Genomic DNA, 13,755 nt, shown 5'->3' on the forward strand with positions numbered 1-13,755 from the left:
TTTGAGAAGCGATTGGATTTCTTGCATGATTGTTCCTAAGGACACTGTACTTGCATATCTCCTCAGATATTGGTTTATTATACTTTCATGTATTTCCTACATTTTCAATAGAAGAAGACAAGGTTATCATAAGGAAGTTATATTATATTTACTCATGAAACATACTTACAAAATTGTCTTCTTTCTTTAACACAGTCTGGCAAAATGGCACATCTCATGAATTTATTTCCTGTGAAAGCATGTGGAGTGGGAGGCTGGGGTGGAAGGTGAAAGTGTTTTCAGTGAGGATAAAGGAAGATTAATGAGAATAATATTCACATAGAGTTCAGTAGGGTTGAAACAACGTGAAGCATCTTTCTAGCCAGTTTGCCATCTTAGAGATTGCTCTACCCAGATTCTTCTCTGATATAGTAACAATGAAGTCAATTAATTTCAAGATTGAAGTGACTGAGCCCCTAAGACGATCTTAAAGGAGCAAGTAGTTAAATCTTAGTAGTTAAGTTTTAGCAGGATGATCTATCTTTATGCAGAGGGGCAGAGAAAGAACCACTTGTATCCAGAAAGTATTTCAGTCTAACTGCTGTTCATATGGCAGGTCTGAACCTGACCCAGTGGGAAAAGTGGAATATGAAGTTAGAAAGACTGAGTTGTAACACTTTCATTTAAAGCAGTACAGCCTTAGGCGAGTGATCCTCTTCAAGCCTGTTTCCTGAGCTGCACGAAAAGCATCTGGGACAATTCCCGGCAAAGCGTAAATACTCTAAGTGTCAGATGCTATTATTGTTTTATTGTTATTATATGAATGACTCGAAATAGTGTGTCACCTGCATTCAAGAACTGGCCCTAATGAGAATGCTGGTTAAAATTGCATGCGTCTTTTATTAAAACTGGTATTTTATATTGTTGGGTGAAGGGTTTTTGTAAGTAGTTTTTTCATTGACAAAGGGAAAAGTGTTAGAGGTAGAAGAGTAATTTTACAGAGACATATTAGGGCATGTACTGTTTAAGACATATCAACTATTGGTATAAGGCAATTTAAAAAGAGAAACTATTTTACTAAGATAAAGAAGAATTTTTATTTGGTGTAAGTACAAAAGAAATGTAAAGGGGAAAGAAGAAACCTGGAATGAGACAAGTGTTAAAATAAGGCAATTCGGTCGTACAAAGCCAAAAAAGAAGAGCACCTCACCCCGCCTCCACACCACGCCCCCTCAAAAATTGTGAGGAACCCACCTTGAGTAGTAGTTGAGTGCTTTTTTTGGGATTTTTCAGATTTCTGCATACAGTGCTTAGTGTTGTGGTGGAGGGATGATTCTTATATTTCCTGTATAGCTGTTCTCTTTATAAACATTCAAACAAAAAAGAGGGTTTTGAAACTATAATTAGAGCTCTCTTTTGAGACATTTTCTCTCTGTAACATTTCTCTTTTCCTACAATCAGGTGAAAATGAAATCCTTGCAACCCTACGTGCAATTTCCAGCAAAAACCAGATCTGGAGATCGTATATTGGTATGGGCTATTACAACTGCTCAGTGCCGCAAACAATTTTGCGGAACTTACTGGAGAACTCAGGATGGTAATGTATTACTTAATTAAAAACAAGAGTACTGTAATTTGATTTGCATGATTCTCCCCATCTTCCCATACTCCTCCCCCTTAGAGCCTCAGAACTTATCCACCAACACTTACACTCCCATGATGTTTCTAACCTCCAGGAACCTACCTGGCTATCTCTTGTTTGGGAAATGTCCTTACTCAAATGTAGAGGAAACAGAAGCTTCTTCCCACTTTTATTTCCATAAAACATTCCAGAGCTCTAAAAACTGTTGATGCTGGTAATCTCTCTCTCTCTCTCTGACTTAATATCTCTTCTATCTTTGTAAGCATATTCGAGCAAGATGTTAAACCTGCAGGAGGGCAGATGCAGGGCCTTATTCTTTAGAGACACTGCGATTTTAGGTGATGTCCGAACTTAATGAGTCAGAATCTTTGTTCATTGTCTTCTGTCAGGTAAGTGAAGATCAAAACATCAGCGGTATTACTTACTTAGCACTTCGTAGAGAACAAGAACTTGCGTATTCTGTGAACAGTCTCTTACAGAAACGATAAAAGAAGGTGCTGAGCTGTACATGCTCGGTTGCTTGTTAAGTTCTCACCTCACCTATCAGGTAGCTCATTCCTAGTCCTCTAGGGGTATGTGTGTGTGCGTGTGTGCGTGTGTGTGTTTGTCCTTGCCTACTTTGGCTGCCACTGACTGCACAATACTAAAAGTGTTTCTACCACACTTGAGGAAAACTTCCCCCAAGTCCACTTCCATGCTATTTGGTTATTTAACATTGCTGTTTGTTGTCCAGCACAGTCTACAGCCATGCTACCCTGAACAAGCCAAATCCCGTCTGATCTCAGAAGCTAATAAGTAGGGTCGGGCCTGGTTAGTACTTGGATGGGATACCAAGTGCTGTAGGCGTAAAAAATAAAAAAAAATAAGGGATTGTAAGCTGACAAGATCCTTGCAATCTGTGAAGTCAACCAAGGGTTGCCTCCACCAAAAAAATAAATAAAGAAAAAATTCTACCTCAGAAACAAACCACGTGTTGGGAGGCAATGATAAGTCCTAGTTGTTGTTTTTAATTAGTTAGTGTCTGAGGTAATTTTAATTTCTAGTAGGACTGTTATGTAAGGAAAGAATGAGTATTTACCTTTGCAATTGAAAGGCATGTATAGCAAGATGCAGAGATCGTCTTTTAGTTTAGCATATATTAAAAAATCAATGTAAGTAAAAGGAAGATGGGTTTCCCTATGGGAAATCGTGGAATTGCCCCACATGAGCTTTTGAAATATCAAGGACATGCTTCAGAGAAATAAATCTTAAACATTTGCTGAACACTTTGCATCTTTTTAAAAAATGGGTTTTATTTAATAACATTTTTTCAGAATTAATTAGAATTCTGAGTGACCAGAATTCTCATTGTGGTATAATTGTCTCATGAAAGAATCTTTCCACCCACCATCCTAGGACAGACTACTGAGACAGCCATTAGTTCATTTTTTTCACCTTAAAAACAGAAATAAGTGCCTGCCTGAGAAAATTCTAACTTGCCAAAAAATTTTACTGTTTATTATAACACCAGTCAACTCCTGAAGTTAGGTCCCTGTCTCCCAGCCTCTGGGAGAGTAGAAGTCTAACTTTTATAAGTATTAGTTAACGAACCCACATGGGTTTCCCATGGACCAGCCCCTTCTTCCTTGTTTTTGTACTTTTTCATTTCTCTGACTCTATGAGCCTCTGCTAATTCCCCAACTCATTTCCTTATTCTGTCTTTAAACCATTCAGTAACCTCTAAATCACACACACACGTGTGCACGCACACGCACACACACACACACACACACACACACAGATGTAGATCCGTCTAAGAATAAAAATTTTGACATTTGGAAAAGTGAACCTGTTACCCTACTTAATTTTAAACCCTGTGCAAAGAGTTCTTAATACTAGGAATAGGCGTGCTGTGGCGACTACTTATGACACATGAACTTATACTCTTCCCCCTTATCACCCACAAACAAAACTGGTTTCTTTGGTGTGTTTCAGTCTCTGAGTGGCTTTGTCGCTTGGCCATCAGCACAGCCAGTCCCCAGCTGCTGCCTCAAGTCCATACTTGCAGTTCTGAGAACCAAAGCATTTGTTTAGCTGGGGAGGAACACAGCACTTTTGCATCTTTCATCTTCTTTTGCATAAGTGCAGAGGTATTTCTGGTTGGTGAGAGTCCTAGATGTAGTTACTTGTTTCCCATCACTATAGGATCCAGATCTGTTGGCATGATCACATCTGCTTTGCCATCCCTGTTCAGAGTTCTTAGTTAAGATATGCTCCATTTCTTCATTAATAAAGGGGGGAAAGAACCTTCATAGAACTTGTTTTTCTGCTTTTGGTATGTGTGTGAATTTATTTGCATTGCTGAGGGCTCCTTTCCACCGTGGTATTGGTAAAAGTTTGAATGGTAAACTCCAAGTTTGGTTTCAAAAGCAAATGGCCTGTCTTTCTTCCCCATTACAAAATAAGCTGCAAAAGTACATGAATGGGCTGAAGCATAACAGCCGTCTGAATACTGGCCAGTGGGCTTCACTCTTGGTGGCCATGCAGAATGTTCACCATATCGCTTCCTGGCTGTGAGCTGATGTGTTAATTTTCTTTAGGAGTCGCCAGCAATTTGAGAGGGAAACAATGCTGTTCTTTGCTTTTCAGTCCTGGTTTTTGGGTGCATTTTAAGTCTTGTTCCTTTCTGTTCTCTGAAAGCAGATCTGAACCAGAGGGTGCTACTGCACCTTGCCAGTGCTGATAGGGAGAGCTGTGCACATGAGGGTGGTAGTCTTCACATTATCACCCGTCTGAATGGTTTCCATAGAGATGGAACCAACAAATTCCGGTGACGTGAGGTGAAAATAAATGGACTACATAGCCTTGAAAGAATACAAACATTTGGGCTTTTATAAGAAAATTTATATGAGGTCTAGAATTTATTTTATGGGGTCGTCTATTCCAAATTTTTGACTGTCGATAACATCAGTAACTAATATCAAAAAATCTACATTCTCTTTGTGGCTGTTTCTGTTGTGTGTAACTTTGGCACTGGAATTAAAATGAAGAATCTCATGAATATTTGTCTTACTGCAAAACCCCCCACTACCACCCTCTTTCTCAATTACAAAAGGAAGTCACAGCCTCAATCATAGAGAATACTGATTATTTTGGAATAAATGTTAATGCCATGTTGAATAGATCAAGCATTCTTTTTCAATAGGACAAAATGCCTTCTTGGATATACAGACACTTCTTATTTTTTTTATATTAAAATACACCTAGAAACACAAATTAATTGAATTAGTCAGTTGAAACATAGTCATTGTAGATCACAGACACGTTTTCTTAATCACTATGTTTTGCCTGAGGCAACTAAACCCTTTTAAGCAGGATGGTAGGGTCTGTATTAGCCTTATTTTCCTAAAATGAGGGTTTATTTAGTATCTCCAGGCTTGAGACTCGCTGATCTAAGAGTCCTTTAATAGATGATTGTGAAAAGCATTCATGCCTGTTTCAGTAGTTTAAAAACCTGTGAATTACAAAAGAAGTTTATAAGTAAAAGAAGTGGGCTCATATGTATCATCTTTGCGAGAAAACAATTTTCAGGCTCTCTGTCTTAAGCAGTTGTAATAAGCATCAACCAAAGTTTGGACTTACAGAAAGGTTAAGCAGGGAAGGAAAGGCTGAGCAAGGGAGGTGGTAATATTAAGTCCCAAAAGCTGCAATAGAAGGAACGCAACATGGTCTCAGGACTATGCTTGAGAGTTTGTGGCCTTCTCCTGCAGGTAATGGGGACCTATCTGCATTTGAGCATGAGAATCAGATATACACGCTCATACCATAGATATTCAATAATTTTCTATTTTAAGCATTGCTCTGGCTAGGATGGCAACAAAGAAGAAAAGGGTGGATATAAGACATCAGAAGGAAGACTACGGCAATTGGTCATTATTTGGGGCTAAAAAAATCTAGAGTTTCTTCCCTAAGAAGTGGCAGAATAGTGGTACCTTTACAGGAATAAGAATATTCAGGAAGAGAAACTAGTTTGTTTGGGGATCTATCTAGTTGGATTAAGACAAGGGAATGTGACACCAGATGGGATGTGATGAATTTCCAGCAAAAAATATTTTCTAAGTAGAAATATCTAATAATAATATCTTAATAGGTCTATGAGTAAATTCTTTTTAAATTTTTTTAAAGACCAAAATGGAGGGCAAAAACAACTTTTTAAAACAACTAACATTCGGACAGGATTTTACCATTTCCAAATGTGTTATATATATTAATCTAATTTGAGTGCTAAGAAAATATGATATAGGTGATGTTAACTCCATTTACCACCAAGAGAAATTGACAGAGAGCATTTTAGTTACTTGTCACAGTTCATAGGTAGCAAGTTAAAGAATTAAGGTTGAAACCCAGAGTTTAATACTTAGTATTGTGAAGATGCAGGGAAACCTGTGAAGCACTAAACTACTTAAGGGAGTACAGACCAGAATGATCTTTATGGAGAGGAACATGGCAGTATATACTAAGAGCCTTAAAATTAATTATCACATATGATTCAAAATTCCTCTTCTAGGAATTTAGCCTAAGAAAATAAGACAAAGATGAAGCTGTTCACTGTTATGCTATTTCTAACATTTAAAACCAAAAGTAATGTTCAACTTGAGGGAACTTATTAAATAAATTATGATCAACAAAATGATCTAATACCACATAACAATGAAAATTAAATTGTCAAATAATATTTAAAGTTATTAGAAACTGCCCATGGAATAATATTAATGGAAAAAAGATATTAAATTTTATATAGAGTATAATCTTAGTTTAAATAAATATGATTATGTTGTAGAAAAGAGTGTTGTAATCACTTCAGAATATATGTATATCAACTCATCATGATGTGTACTTATGTACAATTTTATTTGTCAATTATAATTGACAAATATAGTTATAACTCAGTTATAACTCAGTGAAGCTGGAGAAAAAAAGAATGTATAAAGAAAAGCCACAAATCAAGAAGAAGAGTGATACATAACACAATAGGAAAACAGGCAGTACACTGAGTGTGCTCATCACAAGACTGAAAAGAAATGCACCTAAATATTTACTGTTGTTATCTTGGAGTTTTGGGATTATGGGTGATTTATTTTCTTGATAGCTGAGTTTTCCAACTTTTTACAATAAGCATGTAGAAGATGATCATAAAAAAGGTTGTGAATATGTTCCTGATACATAGAAGATGGTTAATAAATGGTAGCTGATGTCTTTAACATTTAAAACATACAATAAAAAGAAAGTAAAAATTACAGTTAATCTCACCACCCAGAGAAAACCATTATTTATGTTTTCATTGACTTGTTTTTTTACACTTACAAAAATGGTATCTACATTTAACTTTTAAAATTAATATAGCATGAACATCTTCCATGTCAGGAAACATATTCTTTTATATGTCATTTTCAATGAATGCATAGTATTATATGCAATCATCTATTTAATCATTCTTTAGTGGACAATTAGTTTGTTGCTGATTATTCAGTGCTGTGATAAATTCTTTGGAGTAGTATCCTCTCTCTTTCTATTTTATATTCTATATCTACCTTTATGAATATATTGAGTCTTTCCCATTTATTAGATGGACTCGCTGGTATGTATGTGTGCATGCATGTGTGCATGTTTGCATCTGTCTGTATGTCAAATAATGACTCTGAGTAACATGAAGGTTTCATGCTAGCCAAGCAATGTAAACATATGTCTTCATGGTGGCTAGCCCTGCTTTGTGTGCAAGTTTTACCTGATCTGAGGTCACAGTTGCCCCTTGTCTATGCCTCTGTGTGACTCCATTTCTGCTCAGATTCCCTTTCTACTTTGTCTGCATCCTGTATTGTGTGCCTCATTCATTCCAGTTCACCACCCACTTAGAATTTGCCAAACTGATTTACAGTTGCTAAGCCAGGCTGTTCAAGGAGTTAACTGAAGCAAAAATTTCCTCTGCTGTGCGTGTACATGCGCATAAACACACACACTACCATATTAATAAAAGTTTCAGGAAAATCAGTTCAGTCTACACATTGTATTGTTTGGTAAGGCAAGCTTCCCTACCCCTCTCTCCCGAAAGGTAAGAAGACATTGATTTCTTTTTTTTGACATTGATTTCAAAGCCTTCAAAAAAGAAGGAAAAAAAGAGAGATGGATGGAAATATCATGAATGTGATTACCATAACAGGAGAAAAAGGAAAAGGGCTTGAGGAAATCAAAACAAAAAGACCTAAAATTTTTTCCACATACTTTTCTGGCTTGGAAAGACGAAAAATAGAGATATGAAACAATGTCAGTCACATACGGGAGCACAGACCTCAATTTGACCTTGTTTGATTGTAGTCAGAGTGGATTCTTGATGAAGAGATAATAGCTCTGTCATAAGTCCTCAGTCACCCTCTATCCTATCACTTTATTTTATTTTCTTTAAAATATTTATCACTCTGAAATAATTTTATTGTTTCTTTTGCCCCATTACAATATCTTCTCCCCAAGATCAGGGACTTATTATGATGTGTCACTAAAACCTATTATAGTTCTTGACACTTTGTAGGAATGTGGTAATTATTTGTAGAATGAGTAAATGAAGGAATGAAAATGGGATGAAGACACTGAGTGGGTTAACTCATATACCTTAAGACACATTTTTAGCTAATAACTGGAGAATATAAGATTAGAATGCTACCTTCTAACCATTTTACCCTTGACTTTTGATAGCTATGGAGTTAACTTCCATAAACTCTTAACTGGATAGTGAGAATTCTTAAATAGACCTCTATTAATTTCTTAGGAGCACATAAAACTTCTGATTTGTATAAAACAAAGATTCTCCCCTCCCCCAAACAAGTTTTGAATATTAGATATTGGATTATTGGATACTGTCCTATTGTGAACTGTGAATGGGGTGAGCTTTTTAGCTAGAAGAAAGATAATAGGAAGCAAAATTTCTGTTTATGTTATCATAGGTAGTCTCAAGTGGATTTTAAGAGCCAGCTTACAAGAGAACATGCACGTACAGCAAGATCATTAAAATAGAAATGTAAAATTAAATAATAACTTAGAGGGATAGAAAAGTACGTGCTGAAATCCAAACAAAGAATATTATTGTGATTTAATTTTGAGCTTCCTTACTTACATAAGCCAAAAGGGAAGCTTACTGATCTGTTATATAATTCTCAAGAGGCAAATTTAAAATTTTCAGGTATTGAATTCTAAAATGAAGACATTTCGTGAACTTTCCTGAATGGTGGAGTCACAGTTTGGACCTGACCTTTTGTGTCCTTCACAGGATCACCCAGTATACTCCATACCAGCCAGAGGTGTCTCAGGGGAGACTAGAGAGTTTACTGAATTACCAGACCATGGTGTGTGACATGACAGGCATGGACATAGCCAACGCTTCCCTGCTGGATGAGGCGACCGCGGCTGCAGAGGCGATGCAGCTATGCTACAGGTGAGAGGCCCAGCATGAGATTCCGTCAGGGTAAGGGACATCTTCCAGTCTTTTTCCTGCTTTGTCAAAAGTCCTGAGGATGCATTTCTGTAAGTAGAATTGCTGGGTCACAGTGAAGAGTTAACGATTTTTCTCCAGTTCCTCACTTTCCTTCCTTCCTTCTCTGCCTTGTGAGTACATTTGAGCTTACTTTCCTGGTAGAATTCTCATGCAGATAGTCATCGAGGTTGGGAAATCTGCCCACACTCACGGAGTATGTGTCTGAGGTTTTGTGCCTCTGGCCTTGTTGCCCAGGTAAGTCTCTTTCTTAGCTTCCACAGATTGGAGGAGTGGTGAGCTCCAAACTCGCTCAGCAGGTATGGAGGCCTCTAAGTTCCAGCCACCCTCTGCTTTCCAAGTAGCCCTGGAGTGTAGGGTCAGCCTTCCCCCTACCATGGATGGATGGCTTCAAAAGAATGCTGCCCACCCACCCCTCTGGTTATTTTTCTTAGCTTTTCATTCATTTTCATCTCATCTCTTCCTTATTCATCTAGCTACTCTTCATTCACCACCACTGATTTTGCTAAATAGAGTAGGAATGGGAATGGGATTTCAGTGGAAATCTATTCAGTAAAGGCCATTATGAGTCATTAATGACTATTTTTTTATATTGTTTGACATAAGAAATATCCAGACCTACAGAGAACTTTTATAAGAGTTTATTTGAGCCAAATCGACATAGGCTAGGGGGCAAGATCTCAAATGATCTGGAGAATGACAGGTTTGCAGCTTCTTTTATGCATTTGTAATTAAGGAGAGACTGTAAGAAGGATTATATGGAGGTGGGGAAAAAGCAAGTTGGGGATTGGATTACAGGATAGATGAGATTATGTGCTTTCTTGGGGTTAGGATTTATTTCAAAAGTATATCAATTTAGATACAAAGAAACAATAGACAGGGCTTGCTTAAGGCAAAGATAAGCCCTTTACTGAAGAGGTTATATGCCTTGGCTTATATGTGTCACTATAACCTATTATAGTTCTTGACACTTTGTAGGAATGTGTAGTGACTCACCAGGACCTGCCCAGTTAGGAGTTTATGATCAGATTACCCTGTGAGGTTACTTTCCATTGGGTCTCCTTTTTCCGTCCACAGTTCTATGCTCAGACTTTCCTAAATGCAATCTTTGTTTTTGCATTCTTAGAAGGTACTCTGATTTCTTTAATGTTTATCTTTGAATGTGACTTTCCTTTTCGACAGACACAACAAGAGGAAGACATTTTTCGTTGACCGCCGTTGCCACCCACAGACAATAGCTGTCATCCAGACTCGAGCCAAGTAATTAATTTTATTCATCTTTTGAACTAAGAGATAATATCATGCTCATCTCAGCTGATTTTCTTGCTTACTTCCAAACTGATTGGAAGTGAATATGGTTTAAATTGGGGTTGTTGAGTTTTACTTTCCCTCCCACTTCCTTCCCAGGATCTTGCAAGTAAGTAAAATGTATCAGAGTTGAGGAGAAAAGTCATTGTGGCTTTAGTTGTCTTTGCTTTCTATTAAGTTATCACGATGTTTTGTTTTCTTTTTGTAAAAAGAAAAATTAAAACATTAAAAATTGCAACAGTGTTGCCAAAACTTTAAAAAGCAGAGGGAGGAAATGGAACTCTCACACAACTGTTAATATTTTGCCCTACTCCTGCAAACAGAGTCACAGTCTGTTGTAGGTATAACATATTGTATTTATTGAGTGCTTCAATTGGATAGAACAAACACAGCACAACTACCACTTGTGGGTATGTTTATTTGCTTTCTCCTTGAAAAGCTGGGTAATTCTTCCTCTCCGCCCATACCACCATCCATCCCTTCAGAAGGGGTTTCTCACAGATGTTTAATTAGATGGTTTCAGGAACCTAACGAAGTTCTTCTGGTCTTACTGATGGTTTCCCATTCACCTAACACTGATCCAGCGTGAAGTGGCAATGGCTCTGTTAAAGATATTCGTTCTTTAGCCCAAGGAAGCGATGTTTTTGGTCTTCTCAGGAGCTGGTTCTGATAGGAAACGGGGAATGGTAAGGGTGGAAAAGAAAGAAGCTGAGCTATTGAGTGCATTTGGGTTGGTGTGAAGCACGGTCACCACCGAAGGGCCAGGTGTGGGATGGGGGTGTGTGCGTGTTGGGATGGGGTCTTGGGTGGGCATCGAGGAAGGACACAGAATATGAATGCTGTATTATGGAAAAGAAACTGTAGGTAATTTGATTTTCCCTTGTAAACCAAAACCATGATTGTTCTTTGTCTTTTCTGTTTCCAGATATGCTGGAGTCCTCATTGAGCTGAAGTTACCCCATGAGATGGACTTTAGTGGAAAAGATGTCAGTGGGGTGCTGTTCCAGTACCCAGACACTGAGGGGAAGGTGGAAGACTTTACGGAACTTGTGGAGAGAGCGCATCAGGCTGGGGTAGGTAAACCTCTCCTTGTGGGGATCCATGGAGGTGTGTCTCCACTTTGAATTATTATTATTATTTTTGGTGTGTCTTGGTTTCCATACCTTTATCACCTGGAATAGTAAAACAGTCTCCTTCCTACCTCCACTCTTCAAGTTTATTTTGTTCATTGATTCCTGGCACTTGGTAGGCATTCACTAGATATTGTAAATGAATGAACGAGTAAATGAAGTTCACATGATATGAGCCGACTCTGCCAGTCTGCTTCTGTCATGGAGATAATTGGATACTCTCCCAGTACTCTTAGGGAAGGGGATAACCTAGTCCGTTTCCTCTTGTTTCTTTTCTAGAGCTTGGCTTGCTGCGCAACTGACCTTTTAGCTTTGTGTATCTTGAAGCCTCCTGGAGAATTTGGGGTAGACATTGCCCTGGGCAGCTCACAGAGATTTGGGGTGCCCCTGGGCTATGGTGGACCACATGCAGCCTTTTTTGCTGTCAGAGAAAGCTTGGTGAGGATGATGCCTGGAAGAATGGTGGGAGTAACAAGGTAAAACAGCTCATGTTTCTCCCCTTTTATTGTGGTTATGGTTTGTCCTGCTCCTTCTCTTGATCACGAAAGTTGTCAGATGCTCTTTAAACGCAACTGGCTCATTTTGTGTTGACTGAAGAAATGTACGACATAGATTCAGCAGAGAGAACCTGGAGTATGAACTAGTTAGTACCTCTTCTCAAACACCATATGTGTTTAATTCATAACATATTTGTACTGAAGTCATATAAGTGAATTTATTTAGGTTAATGAAAGCCTAGAGAGATCGAGTATTTTAAGTGTGTTTTATATTAAGTTTCCTTCTTGAAAGTATTACCATGTGACACGGTTATATAAAGACAAGTGCAGCGAGAAGTTACCATGCACACATCAAGTGTGAGTCACATTTCCTAGAGGCCTGCCACTTGGCCACTGGAGTTATTTCCAGATACATTTTCTCAAGTGCTTCTCACTGGTGAAGATTCTCAGATTGAGAGTTTAGGTGAATGCCATGAATGTTGGGAAATTTGGCATGATCTTTTTGACTTTTCATAAAAGCCGATCTATAAATATAAGTGAATAGTCTGAAGTAGTGAATGATGGGATGGTGCTCTGAAGTTTTAAAAGGACTCAGTTTGCCACAGGATATCACAAGGTGCTATGCTCGTTAGTGTAAAAATAACAGTTTCTTCAAGTATTTTTACATTACCTTCTTTCAGTGATATCTCTTCACCAGATAAGATGAGGCAGAAGGCTTTCTAATTCAAAAAATTTAATATATTAATTATTACCTGATGATTTTTACATTGAACTTTTTACATCTTTGGAAGATGGGCCCCAGAGCTTGATGAAATAAAAGATAAGACTTTTAAATCTTTGTGTTTATCCAAGTTTTTAATTGTATTAGGAAGGGAAAAATTTTTATTAGAGACAAGTTGATTAACATCATTTTTACTTATAGCCATGTCGTACAGAAATGCTATTTCCTTTGCCAGTTATTTCTCTTTCTCCTGAGTCTGCCAAGAAGCTCAGAGTGAAAGTTAATCCTCAATCACTGTCATTATATTAGGCTGGGTAATTTCTAGAAAAGTTCGTTTTAAGGTTTCCAGCCTTGTTATATATATCTCGGTGCCTCAAATCCTCAAAGTACAAACTGAAAATTAGTAGTCCTATTTAGAAAAGGATAGTTTGGGAATTGTTTCTTTATGGCCTTGTGCCCAGATAAATTTGCTACATTCACTTCAAACTAGGAAGGAAAGAAACAGGTACATTTATGACAACTTCTGGTGCTATGATTATCTGTGCTAAAAGGATGTTTATTCTTGGCCCAGAGATGCCACTGGAAAAGAAGTGTATCGTCTTGCTCTTCAAACCAGGGAGCAACACATCCGGAGAGACAAGGCTACCAGCAACATCTGTACAGCTCAGGTAGATCACATACCTGACCTGCCCCCTGAATGCCTTATAATCTACAGAAATGAGCTACTCATTTGTTCACTCAGTTCACCACCTACTGAGCAGTGTGCGTGCCAGAAATGTTAAGCTCTTATTGGTAGAGAGGCCTTGTGGTCTTGTCAGAACCAAAATACAGTATATTGTACTGGTGCTCTGTGTATGCATACACTTCACACTTCAGGGTCCCTAGCATTCTTATCCATAGAGCAGGTTCATTATAGGTGGTGATTGGGTACCTTCTCTTCGGACTGAGATGGAAGCCCT

At 38.0% G+C, this 13,755-nt stretch overlaps 1 protein-coding gene across 2 annotated transcripts in view; it reads left to right on the plus strand.

Annotated features, from left to right (window-relative positions):
* The window catches only part of GLDC (glycine decarboxylase), a 72,363-nt gene that overhangs the window by 15,350 nt on the left and 43,258 nt on the right, over positions 1-13,755 (plus strand). For both annotated transcript variants that reach the window (XM_039880222.1, XM_039880309.1), the window contains exons 3-8: positions 1,441-1,576; positions 8,919-9,083; positions 10,323-10,400; positions 11,374-11,521; positions 11,858-12,054; positions 13,368-13,464. In XM_039880222.1, the coding sequence (XP_039736156.1) occupies positions 1,441-1,576; positions 8,919-9,083; positions 10,323-10,400; positions 11,374-11,521; positions 11,858-12,054; positions 13,368-13,464 (821 nt within the window). The remainder of the gene's footprint in view (positions 1-1,440; positions 1,577-8,918; positions 9,084-10,322; positions 10,401-11,373; positions 11,522-11,857; positions 12,055-13,367; positions 13,465-13,755) is intronic.

This window comes from Pteropus medius, unplaced genomic scaffold (genome assembly GCF_902729225.1).
Source record: "Pteropus medius unplaced genomic scaffold, Ma_sr-lr_union100, whole genome shotgun sequence".
NCBI classification, from domain to species: domain Eukaryota; kingdom Metazoa; phylum Chordata; class Mammalia; order Chiroptera; family Pteropodidae; genus Pteropus; species Pteropus medius.